The sequence below is a fragment of the Calliphora vicina genome, chromosome 5, assembly GCF_958450345.1.
Source record: "Calliphora vicina chromosome 5, idCalVici1.1, whole genome shotgun sequence".
NCBI classification, from domain to species: Eukaryota; Metazoa; Arthropoda; class Insecta; order Diptera; family Calliphoridae; genus Calliphora; species Calliphora vicina.
This window is the reverse complement of record NC_088784.1, coordinates 94,546,165-94,572,713: the sequence shown is the minus strand read 5'-3', so window position 1 is coordinate 94,572,713 and position 26,549 is coordinate 94,546,165. Positions and strand designations below refer to the sequence as shown.

General features: G+C 31.6%; 1 protein-coding gene across 15 annotated transcripts in view; it reads left to right on the top strand.

Annotated features, from left to right (window-relative positions):
- The window catches only part of mim (missing-in-metastasis), a 198,495-nt gene that overhangs the window by 160,292 nt on the left and 11,654 nt on the right, over positions 1–26,549 (top strand). For 6 of the 15 annotated variants that reach the window (XM_065514085.1, XM_065514091.1, XM_065514084.1 and 3 more), the window contains exons 5-16: positions 2,654–2,772; positions 2,887–3,222; positions 5,103–5,372; positions 5,502–5,582; positions 5,722–6,033; positions 10,159–10,267; positions 10,645–11,715; positions 17,033–18,001; positions 20,621–21,007; positions 21,275–21,511; positions 25,015–25,118; positions 25,419–25,703. In XM_065514085.1, coding sequence (XP_065370157.1) covers positions 2,654–2,772; positions 2,887–3,222; positions 5,103–5,372; positions 5,502–5,582; positions 5,722–6,033; positions 10,159–10,267; positions 10,645–11,715; positions 17,033–18,001; positions 20,621–21,007; positions 21,275–21,511; positions 25,015–25,118; positions 25,419–25,703 — 4,280 coding nt within the window. The remainder of the gene's footprint in view (positions 1–2,653; positions 2,773–2,886; positions 3,223–5,102; positions 5,373–5,501; positions 5,583–5,721; positions 6,034–10,158; positions 10,268–10,644; positions 11,716–17,032; positions 18,002–20,620; positions 21,008–21,274; positions 21,512–25,014; positions 25,119–25,418; positions 25,704–26,549) is intronic. The other 9 variants (XM_065514093.1, XM_065514087.1, XM_065514088.1 and 6 more) reach the window with 8 other exon arrangements.

The window sequence follows — 26,549 nt, the reverse complement described above, 5'->3', positions numbered from 1 at the left end:
TAAGCAAACCATTACTCAAATAAAGGTTATGCTTGATAAATACTATGGGAACTGTGCACTGAATTTCGTTGTGGCCGTACACGATCGGAAGATGCCGAACGTTCTGGGTGCCAAGCTGAGACCTTTACAATCGAAACTATTGAAACAAATCGCGATATGGTGTTGGCCTATCGAATATTGAAAGCGACAGGCTCAGTTGTTTAAATTTTTAATTATTACTTGGGTATGGGAAAGCTTTCCGCAAGATGGTGCTCCAAAGGTTACAGACATTTGAGTTTTCATGGAAAAAATCCATGAATTAGGCTATGAAATGCTCCTTCTTCGCTCTATTCTCCGGAATTAGCCCTGAGTGACTATTTCTTGTTTCCAAACCTGACGAAATATCTCGGCTGAAAGAGTTTTGAATCCAACGATAAAAGCATCTCACAAAAAATACCCATTTTTGATGACCTCGACAAATTTTATTTTTTTGAAAGGGATAAACAATTTGGAGAATCGTTGGACAAAGGGCATGGAGCTCAAAGGAGACTATATTGAAAAGTTAAATAATTTTTGATACAAAAACCTGTGTTTCTTTCAAAAAAGGCAAAACTGCTCATCTTTTGAGGCCAAGAACGAATCAATCCAATATCGGGTACTCTGTTCCAAAGTGAAACGTATCCCAGAGAGAGTGTTCTGCATCGATCGAAACAAATAGTAGTCGGATAGGGCAAGGTCTGTACTTCCAACCACTTCATTCTAAATTCTTTTTTACAGGTATTGCAACATGTGGCCAAGCGTTGTCATGATGTTATATTACGGTTTCATGTCTGTTCGCCTATTCTGGCGATTTTCGGCCAATGCTCACTTCAAACGAATCAGATGCTTTCGTTACAGGTTCCCTGTGAGGGTCTGCTCAGATTTCAGCAGCTCATAAAAGATAGGACCCATTTGCTGCCACCAAACACAAAGCATTACCATTACGCCATGGATATTTGGCTTTGGTATCTATTCGGCTGGTTGACCGGACTTCACCTAAGATATCTTACGCTTCGAGTTATCGTAATGGATCCATTTTTCATGGCAAACAATGATTCGGAGCAAAAGTGATTTTCTTTTATAGCTTTGAAGCAGCATTTCAGACATACAAAATCATTTATCAAGATCTCTTGGCTTCAATTCGTATGGTACCAAATTTCCCTGCTTTTGGATGAATCCTGCTGCTCGCAAACGTTTTGAGTAGCTTCCAATGATTTTGCAAACTCTTGTTGAGTTTCACAACAACCTTCATAAAGTAATGCCTCCAATTCTTGGTCTTTAAACTTTTTTTTTGACTAGCCCTGGCGATCTTTGTCTTCCAAGACAAAATCACTTCATCACAATCTAGCAAACCACCTCTCGCTCTTTTAAACTGATGGAACTCATTCACCATAAGCTTTGGTGAGCAATCGATGTGCTTCAGCAGCACTTTTTTTCCAATTAAAGAAGTAAAGTAAAACTTCCAGCATATGACGCTTTGTTGGCCTTTTTTGAAGCCGATTAACCCACTGTTTTGACTGCTATTTGGTCTCTGGTAACCACTGAGACATGTTAGATGCTTATTGCTTCCACAATTCCTCGCCTTTGAATCTCCTATCGGCCAAAAACCTCCTCTCCTTCTGTGTTTGTACGGCCAAAACGAAATTCAGTTGCACTTTTTTACCATTTAAATTGATGGTGCAAAGTTCCCATAGTATTTATTAAGCTTAGCCTTGGCTTAGCCACAAAAAATTCACTTTTTTCTATTTTCTCCTCATCAATTGCTGTCAAACGCAAACTAAATAATGCAGCTTGTTTAAATTTTGACAGGAGAAAACTGACAAATGCCTGTTGACAGGAGCAGTTTTACACTTTCAGTCACGGACTCTCGTACTGCTTTTCTTATCAAACATATTTATATTAATTAAAATTATCTTTTCGTCAGCTTAGTGTGCAAATGTTATAATTCACAAATTTTACAGGAGAAACAAAGCGTTCTAAACTCCTTTGTTTTAAATATTTTTAAAATTTATTAATTCCATTTACAAATTCCCAAATCCTGGGATTGAAAAATCCAGTCCTGTTTGGCATCCCTATAACTTATTCAGTTAATGTCCTCCTTTTCCAAACAAAACCATTATCTTAAAAATCTTTTCTATGTCTAATAACTGTTGACAACATTATCTACATACAGTCAAACTCATTACCAGCAACTTTATGCAAAGACAAATTCTGTCTAAGAATCCATAGAAGAAAAAAACCTTTAGAAGAAGGAAAAAAAATATCAAAACAGTTAATGACAAAACTTGTTTCAAAGCAAGCCATGTTTTGTTTTAGCAAGCAGACCTATTACTCTCATTTTATAAGTTATACATGGTAGACTGGTTCTTGACCCAGTCCCAAGAGCATGCATATTAAATTGATTACACATTTATTTTCGTAGCTGTCTTTCATTCCTTCCTTCGCTGATACTTTCACACGGTTTATTTTTAAAAAAAAAATCTTAAAACGTCATGTATGTAGATGAGATGAAAAAAAAACTATTAATACATATTTTTCTTATTTTTTATTAATTTTTAACAAGCATACACGAAAAAAAAACTAGCTAGAAAAAAATGTTTAATAAACAATTTTCCTTTTCTATTTTTAATTACAGGAGCTTCAAAAGAGATTGGTACTGCTTTAACCAGAGTTTGTTTAAGACACAAGGCGGTTGAAACACGCCTTAAAACATTTACAGCTGCTATAATGGACTGTCTGGTACAACCATTACAAGTGAGTTGAATTTTATTTTTTCACTTATACCATGAATACTTTCTTTTGCTGTTGCCAAACTACTATTGCCTTTGATGATATGACTTATATTTTTTTTGTTTTCTAAATTTCTAGGATAAATTAGAAGACTGGAAACGTTCTGTAGCAACTATAGATAAGGAACATGCCAAAGAATATAAACGTTGTCGCACTGAATTGAAAAAACGTTCTACGGATACGTTACGTTTACAGAAAAAAGCCCGTAAAGGACAATCTGATACATTGCAGTCGCTAATGGACTCGCACATGCAGGATGTAACATTGCGACGTGCTGAATTGGAGGAAGTGGAAAAGAAATCCTTAAGATCTGCCATGATTGAGGAACGTATGCGCTATTGCAGTTTTGTACATATGCTGCAGCCAGTAGTTAAGGAAGAATGTGAGGTTATGTCGGAATTGGGTCATTTACAAGTAAGTTCGGCAGTGATTTATAAACAAAGTTTGGAAAGAATTAGTTGTTAATTCTATTTTCAAAATCATAATAAATATATTCTCTTAACAATTGCGTTAAAGCATTCAGCAAGAATTAATTCGTTATCTTTATTCCTTAGTACTCTAAATGTATTGTATTCATTCCTTATTGATTAATTCCTTATTGAATCATTGAAGTTTTCTTTAATTCAAATACATTACAAAATATGAATGATTAAAATTTTCTTCAATTCAAAATCTATTGCAAACAGAACTTTGAATAATTTAATTAAATTTGAGCTTAATTCACTAAAATTTTAATTTTGAATTAAAACATTTCAACCATTTATTCCATAAATACATTCCCAACATCTAATTCTTTAGCTACATGCAAAGGCTTTTATTTAAATGGCGTATCTTCTGAATTTTTTGAAAATGTCGAATTTTGTACCAACAATGCGTCATATGCGGGAAGTTTTGCTTTACTTCTTTAATTTGAAAAAAAGTGCCTCTGAAGCACACCAATGTTTGACCAAAGCTTATGGTGAATGTGTTCCATCGGTTTCAACGTGCGAGAGATGGTTTGTGCGGTTCAGAAGTTGTGATTTTGAAGACAACGATCGACCAGGCCAGCCAAAAAAGTTTGAAGACCAAGAATTGTAGGCATTACTCCATGAAGATTGTTGTAAAACTCAATAAGCGAGCTGCAGGATTCATCCAAAAGCAGGGAAATTGGGTACCATACGAATTGAAGCCGAATGACCATGAATGACGATTTTCCATGTCCGAAATTATGCTTGAACGCTATAAAAGAAAATCATTTTTGCTCCGAATCATTACTTGCGATGAAAAATGGATCCATTACGATAACCCGATGCGTAAGAGATCGTATGTGAAGCCGAATTGACACCAAAGCCATATATCCAAAGCGCTAAGTTAACGCTCTGGGAGCAAAAGGGTCCCATCTATTATGAGCTCCTGAAATCTGGCCAGACCATCACAGGGAACCTGTACCGATCGCAACTGATTCAATTGAAGCGATCATTTGCCGAAAAACGCCCACAATATGCGGCCAGACTTGAAACCGTAATATGTATTCCATCATAACAACGCTCGGCCTCATTATGCAATACATGTTAAAAACTATTTAAAACTAGTTGATCGCCCCGGCTTCGCCCGGTAGCATTTACTAATGTTAGTTCTTCAAGTTTCTCCAACCCACACACACCAGCCTGTTCTTATTTATTTGCAAATAAAATATCTAAATTTGTAATGCATACTTTAGGGAGCTTTTTTATTACAGTTACCATCTCCAGAAAATTTCGAATCGAATAAAAAAAAATCAGCTAAATCGCTCCAGCCGTTCTCAAGTGATGACATTACATACATGGACCATTTCGTTTTTATATATATAGATGAAGTGGTTGGGAAGTTTTGCCTCAACCGCCTTATAGTCCAGATCTTGCCTGTCCGACTACTATTTCTTTCGATCGATGCTGAGATATGCTTTACTTCAGAACAGAGTATCCGAAATTAGCTTGATTCGTTCATGGCCTCAAAAGATGATCAGTTCTTGTGGCTCGAATTCATATTTTGCCATAAAGATGGGGAAAGGTCATTGCTAACAATGGCCAATACTTTGAATAAATTTATATTGTACAAATATTTCAAAATAAAAGCTAAAAATTTGAAAAAAATTGTAACTAAAAATTAAGATTTTGGGAATGAATGGCTGCATTTTTTTAATTCCGAATTAAGATTTTAATGAATTAAGAAATTCGTATCCCTGTTGCTAACTAACAACATTTTTATATCGCAATAAAAGAGAATCTAAATTTAAATTATCAAACCAATATTACATTTTATATTTGTTTTTGTAGGAGGCAATGCAATCTATTGCTTTGGTTACTAAGGAACCTCAAGTTTTGCCAGCTGCCAGTGAGGAATTGATACATGATGCTAAAGCTTCTATAACTTTATATCCTGAATCACCAAGTGCCAGTGCTGGCGGAGGCGGCTCACTATCCCAGGGTGGTTGTTCAAATTCCTTGGGTTCTCGCAAGTCATCAGTGTGTTCGATTAGTTCCATGAATAGTAGTGGTTCTAGCAATTCACCCGGACATCCTCATTATCCTAGATCTTTGTCACAGGTAAACATTAAAAATATTTTATTTGAACACATTTTTTTACAGTTTGAATGTGTTTAAAATTGCTTTTGTTGTTGTATTTTTTTGTTTGTTTTATTATGTTTTGTTGTTGTGTTTTTTCTTTTTTTTTAGTTAATTTCGCCTTCTATACGCTTAAAACCAGGCGAATCCAGTGATAGTGGCTTTTGCTCATCACCAGCTTTAACAACACAGGTTGTTTGATTTGATTTTATTCATTTATTTTTTATTATTTATTCTTTTATTGGCTTGTGTTATCTATCATTCTTAAATCTATATCTATCTATTTTTATCTTTCTTGCAAATTTCTAAAATTGTACGATTCTTCTTTTAGGCTTCTTCTATCAATAATCCTTCACACGCTGTCACCACTTGGCCAACACATTCCCAAGACACCGTTGATTTACCATCTAACGCCTCTGAGCGTCCACACACTATCTCTTCAGCCTATGAAAAAGGCCATCAAAGGCCTCCTTTAACTGTTTACACCTTTCAAAATCCCGAAACTATACACGAAGCTGGTGGCGGTGTTAATGCTGCTGCTATAAATAATGGCAGTGGTGGTGGTGGCAGTTCTTCGGGTCAAAATACTCCATCGACCCAAAAGTCACCCGCAGGTGCTTTAACTAGACCACCTTTACCAGTGGTAAGTCTTTAAATTATTCTTTGAATATTCTTGGCGTTTGTCTTTAAAAAAATACTGTTTTTCTGTTAATTGCTTTTTTTGACTTAAACATTTATTGTTAAAATAAATAATAATAAAAAGAAACCAGCTCATGTGGTAAGTTTGTTTCTTCTAATACCCCCTGGTTTCTCTAATAGTCAATAGTAATCCCTATCAAAATTGTTTCATAATTAACACCTTTCATCATGTACATAACAAAAAATTTGTATCTTAAGAATGTTTCTACATTAAATATTCATATATATTTTTTAATTATCCAATTTAAATTGCAGTTTTTTGTTGATTTAGTACATAAATAGTAAAATTAAAGTTATATGAGAAATTCATTATTATAGTTAAAGAAGTTGATGGACTTTTAATAACAAAAAAGTAAGAAATAAATATCGATAAATAAATTCATTTTGAATCTTTCACTTCTGAATTCTATCAGCCCAATTATGAATACAAAATTTCCCGGGAGTTTTTTCCCATTGAATTTGAATAGGAAAAATGAGAAAAGGAAAAAACTCCCGGGGAATTTTTATTCATAATTGGACTGTATATGTTTAAAAGTTTTCCAGAATTTCGAAATTCGCTTTAATTTGGTTTTTATATTTTTTAATAGATGCGTGCAAAATATCTAAAGTAAAGCTTTTAATAACTTTAGAACTGTTGGCCAGATATTTTTATCATCTTTGATCTTGTAGTAATGCTAATGATTCGTACTTATTTTTCTAGAAATCCATTTCTCGCATAAAAAATCGTCCTAAGTCAAAGGATATCTCAAGGAAGCCATCTTTCATTTTTCTAATACATTTCTTAAATATGAGCCATTGCACTATGTATTACAAACATAACGTCCCCTTAATAAAACAATAGTGTATAATTTTTTTGCCATTTCGAAATAATTGAGTTTAACATTTTTGTGTTAGTAGACATCTAGAACAAAAGTAATATTTCAATTGATCTTTTGAACCACTTTGTGGAAGTAGAATTTCACCAAATTTTGACCACATATAGAATCAGTTATGTAGATTCTTATTATGCAATAAACACCACAAATTATTTGATTTTTTTTTAAGATAATGAAAATCCTAAATTCTTTTTATCGATTAAAATTTAAAGGTTTCGGTGTCTTCGGAGATTGGACTGAATAAAAGACTCGGTTCTGAAAAAATGGTTTAAGTCGGACTAATGATCTTAAAAAATTAAAAAAATCACTGGTGTTTTACTCACTTTTGAGCCTGAGTGTATATTCTGGATTGTTATAGATAGCGGACTCGATGTAGCCATGTCCATCTGTCCGTCTGTATGTTGAAATTAATTTTCCGTAGCCCCCAAATAACTTCATACTTGATTCATACATCAATATATCCGGTATAGAGCCGGAGATATAAGGAAAAAACCGGGACAACCGCGATTTTTGGCCTATTTTTTATCTATATCTGGATTACTAAGTCATTAATATAGACAATATTGCTATCTAATGATAGATATTTCAAAGTCCATTGCAACGATGTATATAAGGATATAGTAAGTTGCACCTACAATAGGTAAAAACCGGGAAAAATATTTTTTAAGAATTTTTTTTTCATAAAAAATTTTTTTTGTCATAAATTCTTTATACAAAAAAAAAAAAAATTAAAAAATATTTAAAAAAAAATGGAAAAAACTTTTTTAAAAAAATTAAAAAACAATTTCGAAAAAAAAAATAAATTTAGTTTACCTAAAAATATTTATTTTAAAGTATAACTTGAAGGCTATAAGAGAATCAGCACAGTCCAATATAGCTCTCTTACTTGTTTTTGCTTAAAATTGTTTTCACTAATAAATTGAAAAAAAATTTTAGCTTTTATTTTGAAACATTTGTACAATTTTGAGACCAAGAACGATTCTAGTCAATATCGGATACTCTATTCCAAAGTGAAGCGTATGCCAGAGAGAGAGCGTTCTGCATCGATCGAAACAAATGGTATTCGACGGGGCAAGGTTTGTACTATTAGGCGTGTGAGCCAAAACTTCCCAACCACGTCATTTTAAATACTTCTTAACAGGTATTGCAAAATGTAGCCGAGTTTCATGTTCATGCTCATGTTTTAGGCATTTTTCGGCCAATGCTCGCTTCAAACGAATCAGTTGTGCTCGGTACAGGTGCCCAGTGATGGTCTGAACAAATTTCAGCAGCTCATAATAGATACGACACTTTTGCTCCCACCAAATACAGAGATTTATCATAGCGCCAAGGATATTTGGCTTTGGTGTCGATTCAGCTGGTTGGCCGGGATTCACATACGATCTCCTACGAATTGGGTTATTGTAATGAATCAATTTTCCATCGCAAGTAAAAATTCGGTGCAAAAATTATCATCTTTTACAGAGTTCAAGTATCATTTCGGATATGCGAAATCGTTTTTCAAGATATCTCGGCTTTAATTCGTATGCTACACAATTTCCCTGCTGTTGGATAAATCCTGCTGCTTGAGTAGCTCCCAATGATTTTGCAAGCTCTTGTTGAATTTGACAACTATCTTCATGGAGTAATTCTTCCAGTTCTTGGTCCTCAAACTTTTTTGGCTGGCATGGGCGATCTTTGTCTTCCGTGTCAAAATCACCACTTCTAAACCGAACTATTTCTCGCACGTTGAAACCGATGAAACAAATTCGCCATAAGCTTTGGTGAGCAATCGGTGTGATTTAGCGGCACTTTTTTCAAATTAAAGAAATAAAGCAAACGTCATATGCGGGAAGTGTGTTGGCACAAAATTAGATATTTTCGAAGAAAAAAAATGTTTGTTGTTAACACTATAATGTTCAATAACTAAATGAGAATAAATCACAGATATGTACCGTTTAAAATGATATATAAATTATTAAAAATCATTTTTTTTAATAAAACTTAATTTTGACCGATTACACTATACAACAAAATCAAATTTTTTCCAAAATTACAAGGTCCCACCAATAAATTTTGATAGAGGAGACAAAAAATAAAAGACACGTGTATCGGCGTTTTGAAAGTTTACATCTGATTTTCATTTTAGGGGGGTTTAAGTTTACCAACTCTGGCACATTCTTAGTGTTAATCTGCATAAGAAACCATGTGATTCATACATTTTAGGTATAAAATGTGTTCAGCAAATTTATGTAAAATGTTACGGAGAACATTTTTGTAGAATATGTTTACCCTCTAAATCCTCATGACATGGGTCTTTTTTGTCCTTCTTTTAAAAAAGAGCAAAAAATACCATTAAAACAGGGATTTAAGGGGTTAAAATGTTCCGCAAAAATATTATCCGTGAAATTTTACTATAAGTCCCTGAATACACGAAAACAGAAAATTCAACCAGAAAGTCAGAAATAATACACAACAAAAGAGAACCTAGGGTGAAGGGTTGTGCATTTATTAAGAATTTTATTTTAAAGTTTAAATTTAGCATGAAAAAAATACTTCATTTAACTAAAAATTACTAATAAAAAAATCAAAATCAAAATTTGGATAGGAAGTATTCATTAATTAAATTTTTTTAGCTCTAGGCAATTCCACTTCATTATCATACAATGTCCAGCATATTAAGAAATAAAATTATTGATGAAACTGTACTACCCAATAACCATTACTACTGGAATTCAAGTAGAAAGCAAGTGTAATTCAAGCCAATTTTATCAACAGCATTCTCTATTAAAAAGGAAATATAAATTCAAGCCATATGTGTTTTGTTTGAAAAATATTTGATTTCTGCAAATATTTTTAAATTTTAAAACATAAAAGGCAAATTCCAATGAAATGTTCAAGTGCTTGAATTTTTGGGGCCTTGGGAAGTTTCATTATTAATTTGTAAATGTGAGACACTTAAATAGATTTTTGACCCAAAATTTCAGTTCCAAAAAAAAATAAAAATAAAGAAAACCAGGCAGTTTTTAAAAAAATAAAAATTCATATATATGATCACAATTTATTAAACGATTTACTTTTTAAAAATATATATACATACTTCATAAACAATTCAAATTGTAAATTTCTCCCACTTTATTAACTTATTAAAGCATTATAAGTTTTATAATTTAAACATGATTTTACTAATTCTAATATTTTTATTTAAATTTTAGCGTTGTTCATCATTAGAACGCCCTCTGTCGGCCAATAACAGTCGCGGTAATGGCACAAATTTAATGCAACGTCAATGTCCATCGCCAATACCAGCTCATGTCACTAAAGGTCTGTTAAATTTGTTCTTTTCTTTAAACTAATACAAATAATAGTAATAATAATCTCACAGGCTTAGATCATTTTTAAATATATACATACAATCATAAATATCCTTTCTTTTTTTTTATAAATATCTCTAATATTGTAAATCCTGACAACTAATTAAAGCAATTTATTTTTATATGCTTTTTTTATCCTTTTTTTATACCTGTTGCTGCTGATAAATATTCATACTCGTACATACAAATATTTTTTTCTTTCATTTAATTAAAAAATATATAAATAATTGTGTTGTATTTGTTTTGATTAAAAAAAAATAAAACTGCATGCTTGTGTTACCTTAATTAAATCCATAAAAAATAAAAACATAAATTGAATGCAAGCAGAGCTATCAGCACATCTTGCTCAGCAACAGCATCAACAACAGCTATTGCTACAGCAGCAACAGCAGCCAAATCATCAGCAAACTTCCCCGCCCACATATGTAAATATGTCTGAATTGGCCAATATGGCGGCTATGAAAATTACTAATCAACAACAACAACAACTACAGCAGCAACAACAACAGTCACCAACAATACATCAGCAGCAACAAATGTTGCAGCAACAACACTCTATAGATTCCATATCATCCATACACTCTAATGATTCTAGTGCCTCAATGCACCTAAATCAATCCCAACAGCTACAACACGTTCAAACAACACCACCATCACATCATCAGCAACAATCAACACGCTCTCATTCCTCCAACTCCAATACACCATCGCTACACTCACATCCATCCATTGAATCGACCGTGGCCACACCACCAATTGGTCAGACTCCCTCTGCCTCCAGTGGCAGTTCGACCCCCCAGAATCATTATTCACCTCTGCTAACCAATTCACCATCCTCAACCGCTGCCGGCACACCCAGCGGCGCTAGTATAACTAGCAGTGGCCTGACAACAAGTGGAGCTGCTGGTGGCACTAATTCGGGTAATAATTTCATGTACAATGTCTGTTCACCTACACCTCCCCAAAGCGCCAATTCCTCACAAGCTAGTGATATTTTAAAAATAACCGAATCGGATGGTAATAACGGTATAGTAGTAGCGCCATCACCCTTAACCTCTCAGACTAATGATTCGAATGCTTATTCATCAAACTCTGCTAATAACCAAGAAATTTCTAATTCAAATACCGATGCAGATTCTTCCGGTAATGTCGTCGAGAATGATGAACGTTCGCGGGCTTCGGTTTTACAAAAAGCCTCCATGTTCGAAAAACAAGCTGCTGCCGTCAAAAGCACCCCAACCCCACCGGCTATTGCTTCTTGCAGCATGTCACGCAATAGTGTAGCAGTGGCAGCAAACATTGACAACAGCACTAATGCAGGCATTTATGGTACACGCACTAGTAATCAATCTCAACACCAGCAGCAACAATCACAGTCTATAGATCCTCAGGAAGTCGGTAAGTACAATTGCACTTTATATTTTAAAATAACCATTCTTTTTATTTGGTATATTTTATTTACCTAGTACTATAGCAAGTTAGCAATATGATCCACTTATTACTATCCTTATTATTTATTGTATACATATTTATAATTGTTATGAAAAAGCATCCAATTCATTTTGTAAAAAGAAAAAACAATCACTACATTAAAGGTGAAATTTGATGTCAATTAAATATTTTTAAGAACAATAATTTCTTGTCAAAATCACACGTGACCTGTATATTTTTTATATTATAATGATGTACTGTATTACTATTCGCCATTATACTATATAAGGATCTGATCGTTTGATGCTAGTTATTAATATTTTTACTAGCTTTGAAAAGTTTCAATACAAAAATTAAACAACATATTCACCCCTATCGGCAATTCCATATCATCGTACGTGACATTTGTACGCCTATAGAGTGGAATAGATATTGCAAAAATAAGATTATCTGAAAAATAATTTGGTCTTTATGTTCCATTCAGAGGGTACTATATTTTAAAATGATAAAAAGTTCTTTCGAAATATTGTTGTCCAAAATATTGAGCGAAATAAGGGTATATCGTACGTGACATAAAACGGAATTCATTTTGAGGTACATGTAGTAATATGCGAAAATTTTCAAATCGTGAGAGGCGTTATGTTTTCTTTTAATTTCTTACACTGAACGAAATATTTTTCCTTTACAATCCGTCATATTTAAATAAAAACAATCTTTGGATGATTTTATCTATATATATAAAAATGGATGTTTGTATGTGTGTATGTATGTATGTATGTATGTATGTTCCGAATGAACTCAAAAACGGCTGGACCGATTTTGATGAAATTTTCAGGGAATCTTCAGAATAGTCTAGCGGGTAACACTGTAAGGTCAGATTTTTGATTTTCGGTCTGTGGGCGGAGGGGCGTGGCATTATCAAATTTTTACATTATACCGCTAATGCCATCTATATATATAAAAAACGGCTCCACCGATTTTGATGAAATTTCCAGGGAATCTTCAGAATATCCCAGCGGGTAACACTGTATAGTCAGATTTTTGATATTCGGTCTGTGGGCGGAGGGGTGTGTAAAAATCTAATTTTTACATTATACCGCTAATGCCCTATATTTCATAAAAATGGATGTGTGTATATATGTTCCGTATGGACTCAAAAATGGCTGGACCTATTTTGATGATATTTTCACGGTGTCTTCAGAAAAGCCTATTAGATAACAGTGTAAAGTCAGATTTTAATTTTCTGTCTGTAATAAACAATTTGGTTTGCTTATAGGGTCATGAATAAGATATTTCCATACTGAATTTTTGAATTCATTAGAACCAGCCGAAATGCGACTACATGTATTAACATTGAAGGTTGATTCACCGACACTGTATATTAAAATCGAGATCGATATGCAATATAAAACAGATGTTTTCTAAAGGCCTGCAACGCGGACCGGGTTCAGCTAGTAATAAATAAAATTTAATATCGTACGTGACATACCGTACGTGACAGATTTTTCTCTTATAATAAAACACAATATATTCTGTAAATATATGTATACAAAAACTAAAAAAGTGAATAGAAAATATACATTCGGTTTCAATAAACATTTTGACAATAGCAAAAAAACAATCAGAGTCAAATTCATTTCATACTACAAGCTAATTGGGAGCCTAGTTTTCGCAGCAATTTTAGCCTAAAACATTAAAAAATTAAATATAATGGCCCATAATCATAGTCAAACAATAAAGTCGGTTCTTTTTAGAAACAACTTTAAAATAAAAACCTGCTTTTAATTATTTTGCAACTATAGTCAAAATTAAAGTGTGTTTTAAATTGAACCGACTTCAACCTCAAATGTAGAAAATGTTTTCATACAATATGCAACAAGTGGCACCGCTGAACAGCTGATATAGAAAAATTAAAAAAAAACAAAAAAGGTAAAAAATAAAAGTAACCGGGACAACTAAAGAAAAATAATTGTTTGTGGTGGAAAAATGGAAAAGATCAGATTAATATCATATTTAGGATATTTTGGTACTAATTTAATTAATAAATGTTCAATAATTGCAAAATCTCTACCAATATCATGCAACTAAAACATTTTTCACATTTTGTCGAACATTTTTACTTGACGAAGAACAGCTGATACTGTTGTTAAATGAGTTAAAAACAGCTTCAGCTGGTTTTATATTTACAGTCGACTTTAACGTCAAAAGTATATTTTATCTTGTCTATAGTAGACCTAAAGTCCAATCTTAAGAAAAGACTACTTTATTTCTCTTAAAATATACTTTATATCTCACTAAGGTTATGGGCAATACCATGTGAAATTTTATTCCCATGAAATTTACATTTCCTTTTAAAGCTACGTTTCCGCATACACCGTAATCGGCATCGAAAACGAAATTCCATACATTTGCACCGAAAAAAAGTTCGTTTCAGAAATCGGCAACGAAAATTGGGAACTAAACCACACCGATCAGTAACGAAAAACCTGTCATTTGGAGCCGGAACGAAAACAACATCAAGTAGGTTGTTTTCGGTGCTGTAGGAACGAAATTATTTTAATTATTTTTTTATTTAAAATTTAAAGAAAATCAAAATGAATAAAAAAAAATAAATTTTCTTTATTGGAAGAGGAAAAAATAATAGATTTTGTCAAAAATAATGAAATTCTATTAAATGTGCGACATCCAAAATTAAATAATAATTTCGTTTCTGTTTTATGCCGCAACGCACCCATCGAAAACAATGCAGAAACGAGACGGTGACGAACACGAACACGAACGTTTTCCAGTTTCAGTTTTCGTTATCGGCGCCGATTACGGTGTATGCGGAAACCCAGCTTAAGGGAAAATTGCTATCGTGATATTCCCATGAACTTTTCATTCACAATAGTTAATTTTGTTCGTAACAGCTGTCTATTGCTTACAAAATTTCACAACATGGGAAATTTTTTCACATAAACAAAGTTGATGAACAAAAAATGTGAAAATGGAACATTTTTCATTTGAAATATTGATTCGCGATTTTCGCACAAATAAATTGACCTTCGTTATTCTGAAGGGTTACTCTCTATTGCGATGCGAAAGAAAAATGGTACAATTGGTACCCTTTATTGCGTTTTCGCATCGCACAAAAAATGATTTTAAAATGTTTTTATTTACAAGTTTTGACATTTTATTTTGTCATTCTTCGCTATTGATTATTTTGTAGTGCCAGTGTTGTTTCTTTTTGCGAAAACGATACAGAATACCAAATTGTATTCTTATCGCATTTAACTTTCGCATCGAACTTCCTTTCGCATCGCAATAGAGAGTAACCCCCCTGATTTTGATCATATTCGTTAAATACATACTCTTTAGAGTCATTTGGACATTTTCATTTAATTTCGAAAAAATAGCGATTTTAATTTATGGAAAAACAAAAAAAAAAAAATTTCTTATGAATGTCGGAATTTATTGATTTAAAATGCATTTGGAAGTTAAGTATATCTTCTTTAGACCACATTTTATAAAAAAATATACAAATGTTCTCAAAAATGCATTCATAATGCAAATGAAATTTTCAGATGTACTTTTGAATCTTCAGAAAAAATATTCCTTATAATATAATTCATAATTCTTTTTGATATGTTCGACTTTACTGTTACACCGAAAACAACAGACATTTTACTGGATCTAACTATCTTAAAGCCACAAAGCACTGCTTAATTGGGGACTGAAAACTCCTTCTGACTTCTGTAGAAGTTATTATGGTGAAGACGAGGAGGAAACGGTTGAACATCTCCTCTGTCTTTGCCCTGCTCTATCGGGTAAACGGACTACGACAATAGGTAGTCCTTTCATGCGCGGACTAGCGGATCTATCGAGTGAGGATGTTAGGAAGATAGTTCGTTCGGCATAGAACCCCTTTCCGACATGTAAAGGATCTCTTGAGGAACTTTAGGGTATCACAAAGGGACCAATTCATGGACCCAAGTGAGCTGGTAATACTGGCTGCCTTAATAACCTAACTATTTTAGTGTTTTGACAGGTAGATTTTTGGAATTACTGAGTACAAATCTTAAAATATTGAATTTTAAATGACATCAATCATTTCATCCATTTACATTCCCACTATTTCTAAGAATTTACACACTTACGTGGATACATAAATATATTTCCAGATTTTTTTATTCTTATTTTTTTATTGAATACTTCTAATTACACTAGTCGACAATTCTTATTACATATATTAATAAAAAAAAAACAATTCGAAGGAGAGAAGATGCTGAAAAATTATACCTTAAAAGCATTCAATTAGACTGGTGTTAGGATTTGACAGTATAGTTTTGTTTCTATAAATAAGTCTTCCCTAAGCTTTCTTTTTCTCTGTCGTTGCCAAAATTTTAATGTTTTTATTTAAAAAAAAATCAATATTTTGCTTATATTTAAACTATAACGTCATAAATTCCAGAAAAAAACACAAGTTTTTGATCTTGGGTCTACCAATTTGGAGTCTTTTACACATTTTCGTTTCTATTCCTTTAAATTTCGAAAAACTCGCGATTTTATTCACGATTTAAATTTGTATAAAAATCAAGAACTTTGTTCTCTGAATATGATCAAAATCGGAAGACCCAAGGTTAATTTGTTTGTGATATCTTATGGAATTCATGATATTATAAATTTAAAAAATTGGGTTTTAGAATTACAAGTATCAGTCAATAAGGGTTAAACTCCCATTGAAGTTTTATTTTTTTGTTCTACTTATTGTCGACTATTGTTACATACAAAATTATTATGTTTAGTTTTTATTTAACAAAAATTGTATTTGTCCCAGTTCTTGTTGTCTTTGATTTAAAAATTGACTATTTTCTGTTTTTTTTTATGTTTTTTACTAAAACTTTTTTCGTTTTTTGTTCTTTTATTTTCTTCCTCCCCGCCCAAAATTTGTTTTGTTTTTGTTAAATATTTACAAAACCAAAATCAACTACATACTATATACAAACAAAAAAACTAATGCACAACAACAAAACTTAAATATATACAAAAAAAAACTATATATAAAATTAAAATCCTGAAAACTACAAATACAATTTAAATAAAAAAACTATTTACTCTACACCATGTACATAAAAATGGCACCAATATTGAATTGAAACAACCAACAAACAAATAAACCCCTTATATTTGCACCACCTACATATTTTTTGTTTCTTTATGAAAAATCTCAACAATTTCCCTCCTGTACACACAACTTTACTTCCAAAAAAAAAAAAAAAACCAAAAAACACACCTAATTTTCTAGACAAATGTTTCGAAGATTCTTTACAAGAATTAAATAATTTAATTGGCGAATTAGATTCTTTTCAACGCGAAATTGATGCCTCCAAACAGGATAAGGAACATCACAAAAATGTTAAAAATCTATATGATGGTATTGATTCCTACATATCCAATGAAACCATGACAATAATAACGGATGATACCAGCACCACAATTATTTGTGAGACCACCCAACAGCAGCATTTGCAGCAGTCACAGCAGGAAAAGGATTTTTGCACCGCTAGCAATCAAACCAATAGCAGCGGCTGCGGGACAGATATTTCCGATACCACTTCGGAAGATTGTAATGCTGATACCCGGTCCCTAACTAGTCAAACTGGTGTGGGTGGATGCGGCGGTGGTAATGAACTAATTGGTGGCCTTTTAAAAACCAATTTAAAAGCTTTATCTGGTGGAGCATTTAACAGTGACTCTGAATTGAGTCGTTGCTACATAAGTGAAACTAGTTCCATAATGGGTGGCTGTGCTGGTGATGGCTATGAAAATCCCACATTCGCACACTTTGCCGCCTCATCATCTGCCTCACAGTGTTACGATGACAATAGATCCGATAGCTTATCTCTGCAACGGCAAGCCATGTACGGTGACAATATGAGCGATAATGGCAGTAATGTGGTGGTAATATACGATCATCAGCCACCCATAACGCCAGACATAGATTATTGTAAACAAAATTCCGAAATTGTCATGTTACGTACGAAACCTGCACAACACTCTCAATATTCTCAGGAAATGAGAGAGTTACAGCAATTACCCGACAATCTTACTGAAACCTCCTCACCAACATCACCTAATGGTACGACAGATCATTCCATGCACCAACACACTGCTACAGTGGCACCTGCAAAACAGAGACTCTCATCATTCCGAGCTTCTAGTGAGCAATTACAATTGTTGAATAGTTCTCCTACGGCAGCAGCAACAACAAAAGGTATGCAAATCAATTATTGACAATAAATAGTGTGTGGTATTATACACAGTGGGACTTAAGCAAAAAATAAAATAACATATATTTTTATAGCCGAACTTTAGGCAAATAAAAAACTTTGAGAAAAAATTCTATAATTCAGTTTACATTAAAATAAAAACTTGAAAATTATTATTATTATTTAATATTAATTAAACTTTATTAAATTTCATACCCGGGAATTTTTTAATACTAAATTAAGTCAAAAACCAATAACATATTTATAATAATCAGTAGAGTCCGACCAAACCCTAACCTAATAGTCGGCCAAAAAGTCATTATTCGCCATAATCCGAAACAAAATTCCATAATCATTGTTTTTCCTTTATAAAAGTTTCGATATTCGTGCAAACGTATTTACTGGTATTAGACCGATTTTTGTTCTAATCCGAAACCGAATATTCGGTTGGACTCTAATACAACTAGTTTACAAGCTTATTGTTCATGATGTAAAACATATATACATAGGTTTATTATTTTAGGCCGTTTAACTTCGGGAAAAATATTGAAAAAAATCCAGGACGTGAAACTTTTCAGATACATATTTATTAAAGGTATTTTCACACTACAATACTGAGTATTAACACTTGTCAAAAACTAAAGTATCATAAAGAATTAGCCAGCAAAAACTTATACTTGTATTAAGTTAAATAAAACTTAAGCCGTTCAATATAAAAATTCTCAAAAATCTTTATTTATAAATTTATCCACTTTTTTCCGGAAATCCTCCAATTAAAGATTTTTTGAACAATAGGCTATTTTTATACCCTTCACCTTCGTGAGAAGGTTATAATAAGTTTGTCATTCTGTTTGTAATTTCCACAATATAATTTTCCGACCCTATAAAGTATATATATTCTGGATCCTTATAGATAGCGGAGTCGATTATGCCATGTCCGTCTGTCTGTCTGCTGAAATCAATTTTCTGAAGACCCCAGATATCTTCTGGGTGCAAATCTTCAATAGTTCTGTCAGACATGCTTTCGAGAAGCAAAATCGGTCCACAAATGACTGAGATATGAGGAAAATACCAGGGCAACCTCGATTTTTGACCTATTTTTAACCTGGATTATTAGATTAGATTATTAGATGGATTACTTAGTCATTAATATAGACAATATGGATATCTAATGATAGATATTTCTAAGACCTTTTCAACGACGTATATAATACCATAATAAGTTGGACTTACAATGGGTCAAAATCTGAAAACATATTTTTTCCCGAATTTTTCTTTTCACCAAAAAAAAAATTGTTTTAAAATTTAAAAAAAATAAAAAATTTAAATTCAAAAAAAAATTGTTTTAAAAAAATTTAAAATAATAATTCGTAAAAAAAAATTTTACAAAAAAAAATAAGTTTTGTTTTAGGTAAACAAAACTTATTTTTTTTTGTAAAATATTAAAAATTTGTATTTTGAAGTATAATTTGGTGAAGGTTATATAAGATTCGGCACAGACGAATATAGCTCTCTTACTTCTTAATTTTGAAAGTGGGCGTGGCACTTCCCCTACAAAGTAAATAGTTATTATTGAATATCTGGTGAACTATTACTGTGAACGTCGCAAAACTTCGCTGGTGGAATTAGCTAAATGGGACGGATAGGAACAAGGGGTGTGGCACCTCCCTTACAAAGTAAATATAATCGTAAAAGTATCTAAACTTTGTATAAATAAATTTCTTATCACGGTGGTCTTCGGAAGAGTTGTTGAAGAGACTTCTTTTGCCTTACCATCATCTGTTAGACCTGTTTTTCTTTCTGATCCAGGTTGCCTTTAAATGTTCAAGTCTTCCATATACTGTTTAATGGCTTTTGAAACAGTGTTTTTTGAAAGTCCACGTACTTTTTTCGGTGACCATTTTGACAGAAATAACAGTTTGAAAATGAATGATTTAGAAAATATAATATTTGACATATTTTTAAACACTAACGTGATTAAAAAAATAATAATTTGGACAAATGATAAGTTTTGGCTGAAATAGTGTGTATAAGTTTTTTTTACTCACTACAAATGACTTTTTTTCACATTTTTTTTAATAAAATTTTTTCTCCCCCAAATTTTTTTTTAACAATTTTTTCTTTCACCAAATTTTTTTTCAAATTATTTTAACAATTTTAATATAATTTTTTTCAAATTTTTAAAACAATGAGGGTATTCATTTCAAAAAAATGGAAAAGTACAATCTGATTTTTTTACATTTTAAAAAACAAATACAAGAAAAAAAATTTTGTTCATGTATTTGTTGTGTAAAAGTGTTAAAAAATTAGAGTGTAATTTTCCCATTTTTAGAAATGAATAACCTTAATATTTTCATTTAGTAATTTTTATTTTTTTTGGATAATAATTAATTTCTCAGTTTTAAAATTCAATTCATGAAAATATTTTTCGATGTAAATTTATATAAAAATTTCACACGAAAAATATGATTCTTAAGTGAAATTGCAATTCAAAAAAAAAAAAAAAAAATTCAATCACTTTTTTTTTGTTTGCTTAAGTCCCACTGTATGTAAACAATTGAGATATACAAATAACAACAAAATAATAAACAAATTACATAATGGTGATAATGTTAACGTTGCAGCAGCAACAATAGCGACAGCAACATCTTCGTCAACGACGACACCTTCAGTTAATAGTTGTAGTAGTAGTAGTGAGACCGTAATACGTAAAAAGTTACCACCGAAACCGCCCAGTCTTACGGTGTTTCAGGGAATTACAGCACATCAAATGGAAGTCAACAATAACAGCAATTTAAACAATAATAAGAGTTCGAAATTAGTACAAACTCCGCCAAAATTAGATTTTAAAAGTGATTTAGAGGCTAAACTGTTAAAACAAAAGGAAAAACTTAAAAAGCAACAGGAATTAGAAAAACAACAGCAACAACAACAAAAACAATTATCTCCTACTAGCCAACAACAAAAACTACAACAACCACAACATCACAATATAAACAACAGTATTAATTGTAATTCCTCTTCTATTATGAATAAAACAAAACCACTGGAAACATCATCAGCATCATCATCAACAACAACATCTTCCTCACCACAAACATCACCACCATCTTCATCTTTGGCTAGCCATAGTAATAATAACAGTAATAATATTCATATTTCATCATCTACATCATTTACTACTCCCAACAATCATGATTCATTGAAACATAATTTAAATAGTAGCCAACACCACCAACAATCAAATTCTCATATTTATTCTAAAACACCTTTGATAGTTCATGCGTACAAGGCTACATCACCATCATCATCATCACCACCACTACCTGCCTTCAATTCAGTCTCGTCTTCAGCCTCATTAAATGTTGTTATGCCACCTTTACCACCTCCATTACCGTCTACCAACACCAATAATAATCATAATGTTGGTTCCATGTTGTGTAATACATCCCCTGCTCCATTGTTAGCTAATGTCGCCAAGCCGAGCATTACGCCAAGACCAGCTTCATTGTCGGGTTTGTGTTTATTATTTATTTATAATTTTGTCGCTTTTTTGTTTTGCTTATACAATAATCGATATGTGTTTAAAATTCTCATTTAAGTTAAGGGTTTTGGAAAAAAATATTCAATAACACCGACAGGTTTTTTGGCTTTTTCTAAAACTTATTTCTTCTTATTTTATAAACAATTGCTTAGACAATCGATTATTTTGGAAATATTATTAAATATCGTTAGTTTAATGTAGATTGAACGTAATTCGTTTTTTTATAGACCGAATTAAAGTATTTCGTTTATCAAATTTCTTCGGACCTTTTTTCAAAAGTCCATAAATTTGGGATTTCTAACAAAAATTCACAGAAACTTTAATGTTTAAAGAATACGAAATACGTCCTTTCTACAGTTTTACATGATATACGCCAAATTTATTTTAAATATTAAACTTTTCTTTTAAAATAATTTCAGACAGGAGTACTAATATTTATTAAAATATTGTGTATGGTACAGAACTTTGAATTCACTAAAATCTTAATTCAGAATTAAAAATTTCACCAAATCATTCCATAAAACAATTCTCAACATAACAAATTCTTTAGCTTCATTTAAATCCTATTATTGTATTGGATGTATGACTTAAAAATACAAGATTTTTTCAAATTTATGGATTTTAGAACGAATCAAGCCAATTTCGGATACTCTGTTCCAAAGTAAAGCGTATCCATGATAGAGCGTTGTGCATCGATCGATACAAATAGTAGTCGGACGGGGCATGGTCTAGACTATAAAGCGGATGAAGCAAAACTATTCATTCTAAATAGATTTAAACAGGTATTGCAACATGTCGCCGAGTGTTTTCATGATGGAATATTACGGTTTCATGTCTGGCCGCATATTCAGGGCGTTTTTCGGCCAATGCTCTCTTTAAACGAAACATTTGCATTCGGTACAGGTTCGCTGTGATGTTCTGGTCAGATTTCAGTAGCTCCAGTAGTATGACCATTTTGTTCAAATCCAAGTACAGAGAATTACCTTGAATATCTATTCGGCAAATTGGCATATTGACATGGATTCATTTCGGCAAATTGGCATGGATTCATTTTTCATCGCAAGTAGTGATTCGGTGCAAAAATGATTTTCTTTTATAACGTTCAAGCATCATTTCGGACATGCAAAATCGTATTTCGCTTCAATTCATATGGTACCCAATTTGTCTGCTTTTGAATAAATCCTGCTGCTCACAACCTTCTTGAAATGGCTGCTTGAGTAGCTCCCAATGATTTCGCAAGCTCTTGCTGAGTTTTAAAACAATCTTCATCTGCTCACAACCTTCTTGAAATTGCTGCTTGAGTAGCTCCCAATGATTTCGCAAGCTCTTGCTGAGTTTTAAAACAATCTTCATGGAGTAATGCCTCCAATTTTTTGTTTTCAAACTTTTTTTGATGGCTTGGGCGATCTTTGTCTTCCGTGTCAAAATCACCACTTCTGAACCGAACAAACCATCTCTCGCAATCGGTGTGCTTCAACGGCACTTTTTTCAAATTAAAGAAGTAAAGCAAAACTTCCCGAATATGACGCTTTGTTGGTACAAAATTCGATATTTTCGAGGCAAGAAAAACTGCATTCAAAAGATACGGTATCTATCTATTGTAAAGCCCTCATTTTTAAGTCCTACACCAAATATTATTAATTTTAAAGCTACGAAAACTATCTCAAACGTAGCAATGTCTATTTTTTTGGCCTTGAAGGTCAATACTTGGTTAAAGCACACACAGCAGAGTCCAAATTTCTTATCGTATTAGCCTCAAAAAGGTCTATATAAATGGATTTGGTTCAAATTTTCAACATATCTTTATTTAATTCTAAAATACTGAATTACAAAACATATAATTGAATAAATGAGTTGCCGCAGAACAAAAGGTACTTTTTTGAAAATTTAAACATTTTGGGAAATTGATTTTTTCTAGAAGATTTCAACCCAAATATTATAAAAATCAATTTGTAAAAAAATTCAAAAAAGTACCTTTTGTTCTGCGGCTCCTCAAATATTATAATCTTTAGAGATAAAGAAATTGAATTAAACCTATGTGTAATATATTTTAACTGAAGAAAAATTATCGAATACTTTAATTAAGCTATTTTGTAATTCTAATTCTATAATGAATGAATTCTGTAAGGAATGAATTTAATACTTTTTAAGTATTAGGGAATTAAGCCTATGAATTAATTCGTGATTAAATTTAAATTGATTTTGAAAACCTTTGGTATTGTTTCCGATCTATTTGTATTTTATCTATTGTATTAGAGCTTTAAAAGATACCTATGAAAAAATCGAACAAAAAATTGGAAAATAAAAAGAAGATTTACAGCAATTTAAATCAATAGTTGTATGAATTAATGAATTGTTCTACTACCATACGTAATTTTTTTAAAATAAAAATCAAATATTGATTTAATTTTTACTCAGTATTGTCGTCTGAAAATATCTTTACTAACAGTTCTAATGGGTTTTCAATGTTGGCTTTCTCTCGAAATTCCAAGGTGTTTTGTGCTTGTCTTAATGCTTAACAATTCCTTACTCCTCCTGTCCTGTGAAATGTGTGTGAGCGATTTTCCTAATTTCTAAAAACAAATAACCTTTACTCCTTTACATCTAAATAGTCTAATGTGTTTTAATTTATTTTATAGTGTTTATAAGTGTTTTTGTTTATCATCTTGCGTATTTATTTATCATTTAAACGATCTTAATTATCATCACCATCAACATTTCCCCACACTTTACAGCAAACTAAAAAATAACAATAATAAAAAATGACAGAGAAAAACTATTAATATTAATTAGAAACGTTTAGAAACTATTCAAATTAACATACATAACACGTTTGTACATATAATATAAACAAATAACAACAACGATAAATGTTTTGTTGTACAATATTATACATATTATGTGATGTATGCAAATATAGTGCACTTGCTGCATATTAATATGTCCTATTAAATTAATAATAACGATAAAAATAACCAATCCTATATTTGTTACAATAAAATATTCTCAAAACAAAAGATTTAATAATATACCTTACCTGTTAATGATGAAAACAAAAGTAATGCTGTTTTAAATAATTTAAGAATTATGTAATTTAAATATATTGAAACATTCACCTATTCTTGGTCCTTATGGAATTCTAAGACGATTTAGTTATTTACATCTGTCTGCTTAAAATATGCTTACATCCAAAATGCAAAATCGATTTCATACTAAAAATTTTCTTAAATTATTTAATAAACATACTTTTTTCTAAAAAAAAACCAAAAAACTACATACCACAAATTAAACTAAAAATATCTTAACTATGAATGATATACATACTACATAATTCTATGGTGTCTTGTGTAAAATAACTTGTGCATAATTTAACAGTCACAGTTGTTCTAAACTTATCAATAAACACAATATTACTTACAACTGAACAACTTGTATTTATCTAAAAAGACTCAACAGTATTTTATATTCCCTTAGGATCAACACGTATTGCAAGACGTTCTTCAGTAAATACTGCCAAGCCACCACCTCCAGTAAGACGCAGCTCATCAGTAACACCTAGTCCAAATACCCCTACAACGGTAAGTTCTTAATAAATATTCGAAAAATTTAAAAACATTTCCTTTCACAGCTAAAATTAGTGTACAATATAGATTTCCTTAAAAAAATCTTAAACTATAATTGGGTGTATGGCTAGAAACATTTTACAAAAAACATATAATAACAAATTACACTGTAGAATTAACTTCACAACACACATTATTAGTTTACTTTTAAGTTGTAATAATTTTCTTTATAATTTTCTTTATAATTTTTTTTATTTTATTATATTTTCCGTTAAAAAAAAAAAAAAAAAACTTAAAAATAATCGTTGACTTTAGCCTACCAACTCAAATGCTATAAATATGTTGCATCAGCAGCAAGCTCATTCTTTAAATACTTCCACCGAAAATTTGCCTCCACCACCGGCTTATTTATTGGATGCACGACAAACTACGCCCACTTCTCCACCATCGGTCATGCCCAATTCGTCACAGAAGGTCTCAGAAACCGTAAAAGCTTTATCGGGACTGCGTCATCAGCCAGCTTCTCCTCATACATTAAGACGTCTCCAACAACAACAACAACAGCAGCAGCAACAACATCAACCACAATCCATGTTACAGGTGAGGTGGCAAAATACCAAATGAATACTACAGCAATATCTGTAAACATGTATCAAATCATGGATATCGCATAAGGCTTTTTCAACATTTGTAGCAAACATTAAAAAAAATATACTCAAAATCATTTTGAAAAATTTTTAAAACATGTTTATGAAAATTTTCAAATAATTCGATACATTTTTAAATGAAAATGTTACAAATAATTCTTAATATAGAACTGAATATAATACTACACCACTTCCAATTGAATTTCAGATGTTTCTAATTGTATTTCAGAAAATTTTTAATTGTATTTCAGAAACTTCCATTTGAATTTCATAATTTTCCAATTGTATTTCAAAAATTTCTAATTGTATTTCAGAAATATCCAATCGTATTTTAAAAAAATTCTAATAGCAATTCCAATGGAAATTTCTGAAATACAACTAGAAAATTTCTGAAATACAATTTTACAAAATTCTGAAATATAATTGGAAAATTCTGAAATTTAATTGGAATCTTCTGAAATACAGTTGGAAATTGTGTAGTATTAAACACTTAATTATACAAATGGGCCGATTACGAATGGCAACCGAACTTCAGTTGCATTGTCAGAGGGCAACTGGTTGCCAGTTTGGCAACAGGGAATGATAATTGATAATAGGCCCATTAATGCATTTGTGCTTTAAGTTATAATCAAAATTTCGAAAGAATTAATTCTCAATTAAATTTTCAAAATCAAATTAAATTTAATTTCTTGGCCATTCCCTTAAAAAATTCATTGCGTATTAATTTATAGGCATAATTCCTTAGTACTCCAAACGTATTGAATTCATTACTTTGGGAATTCATGCTTTATAGAACTAA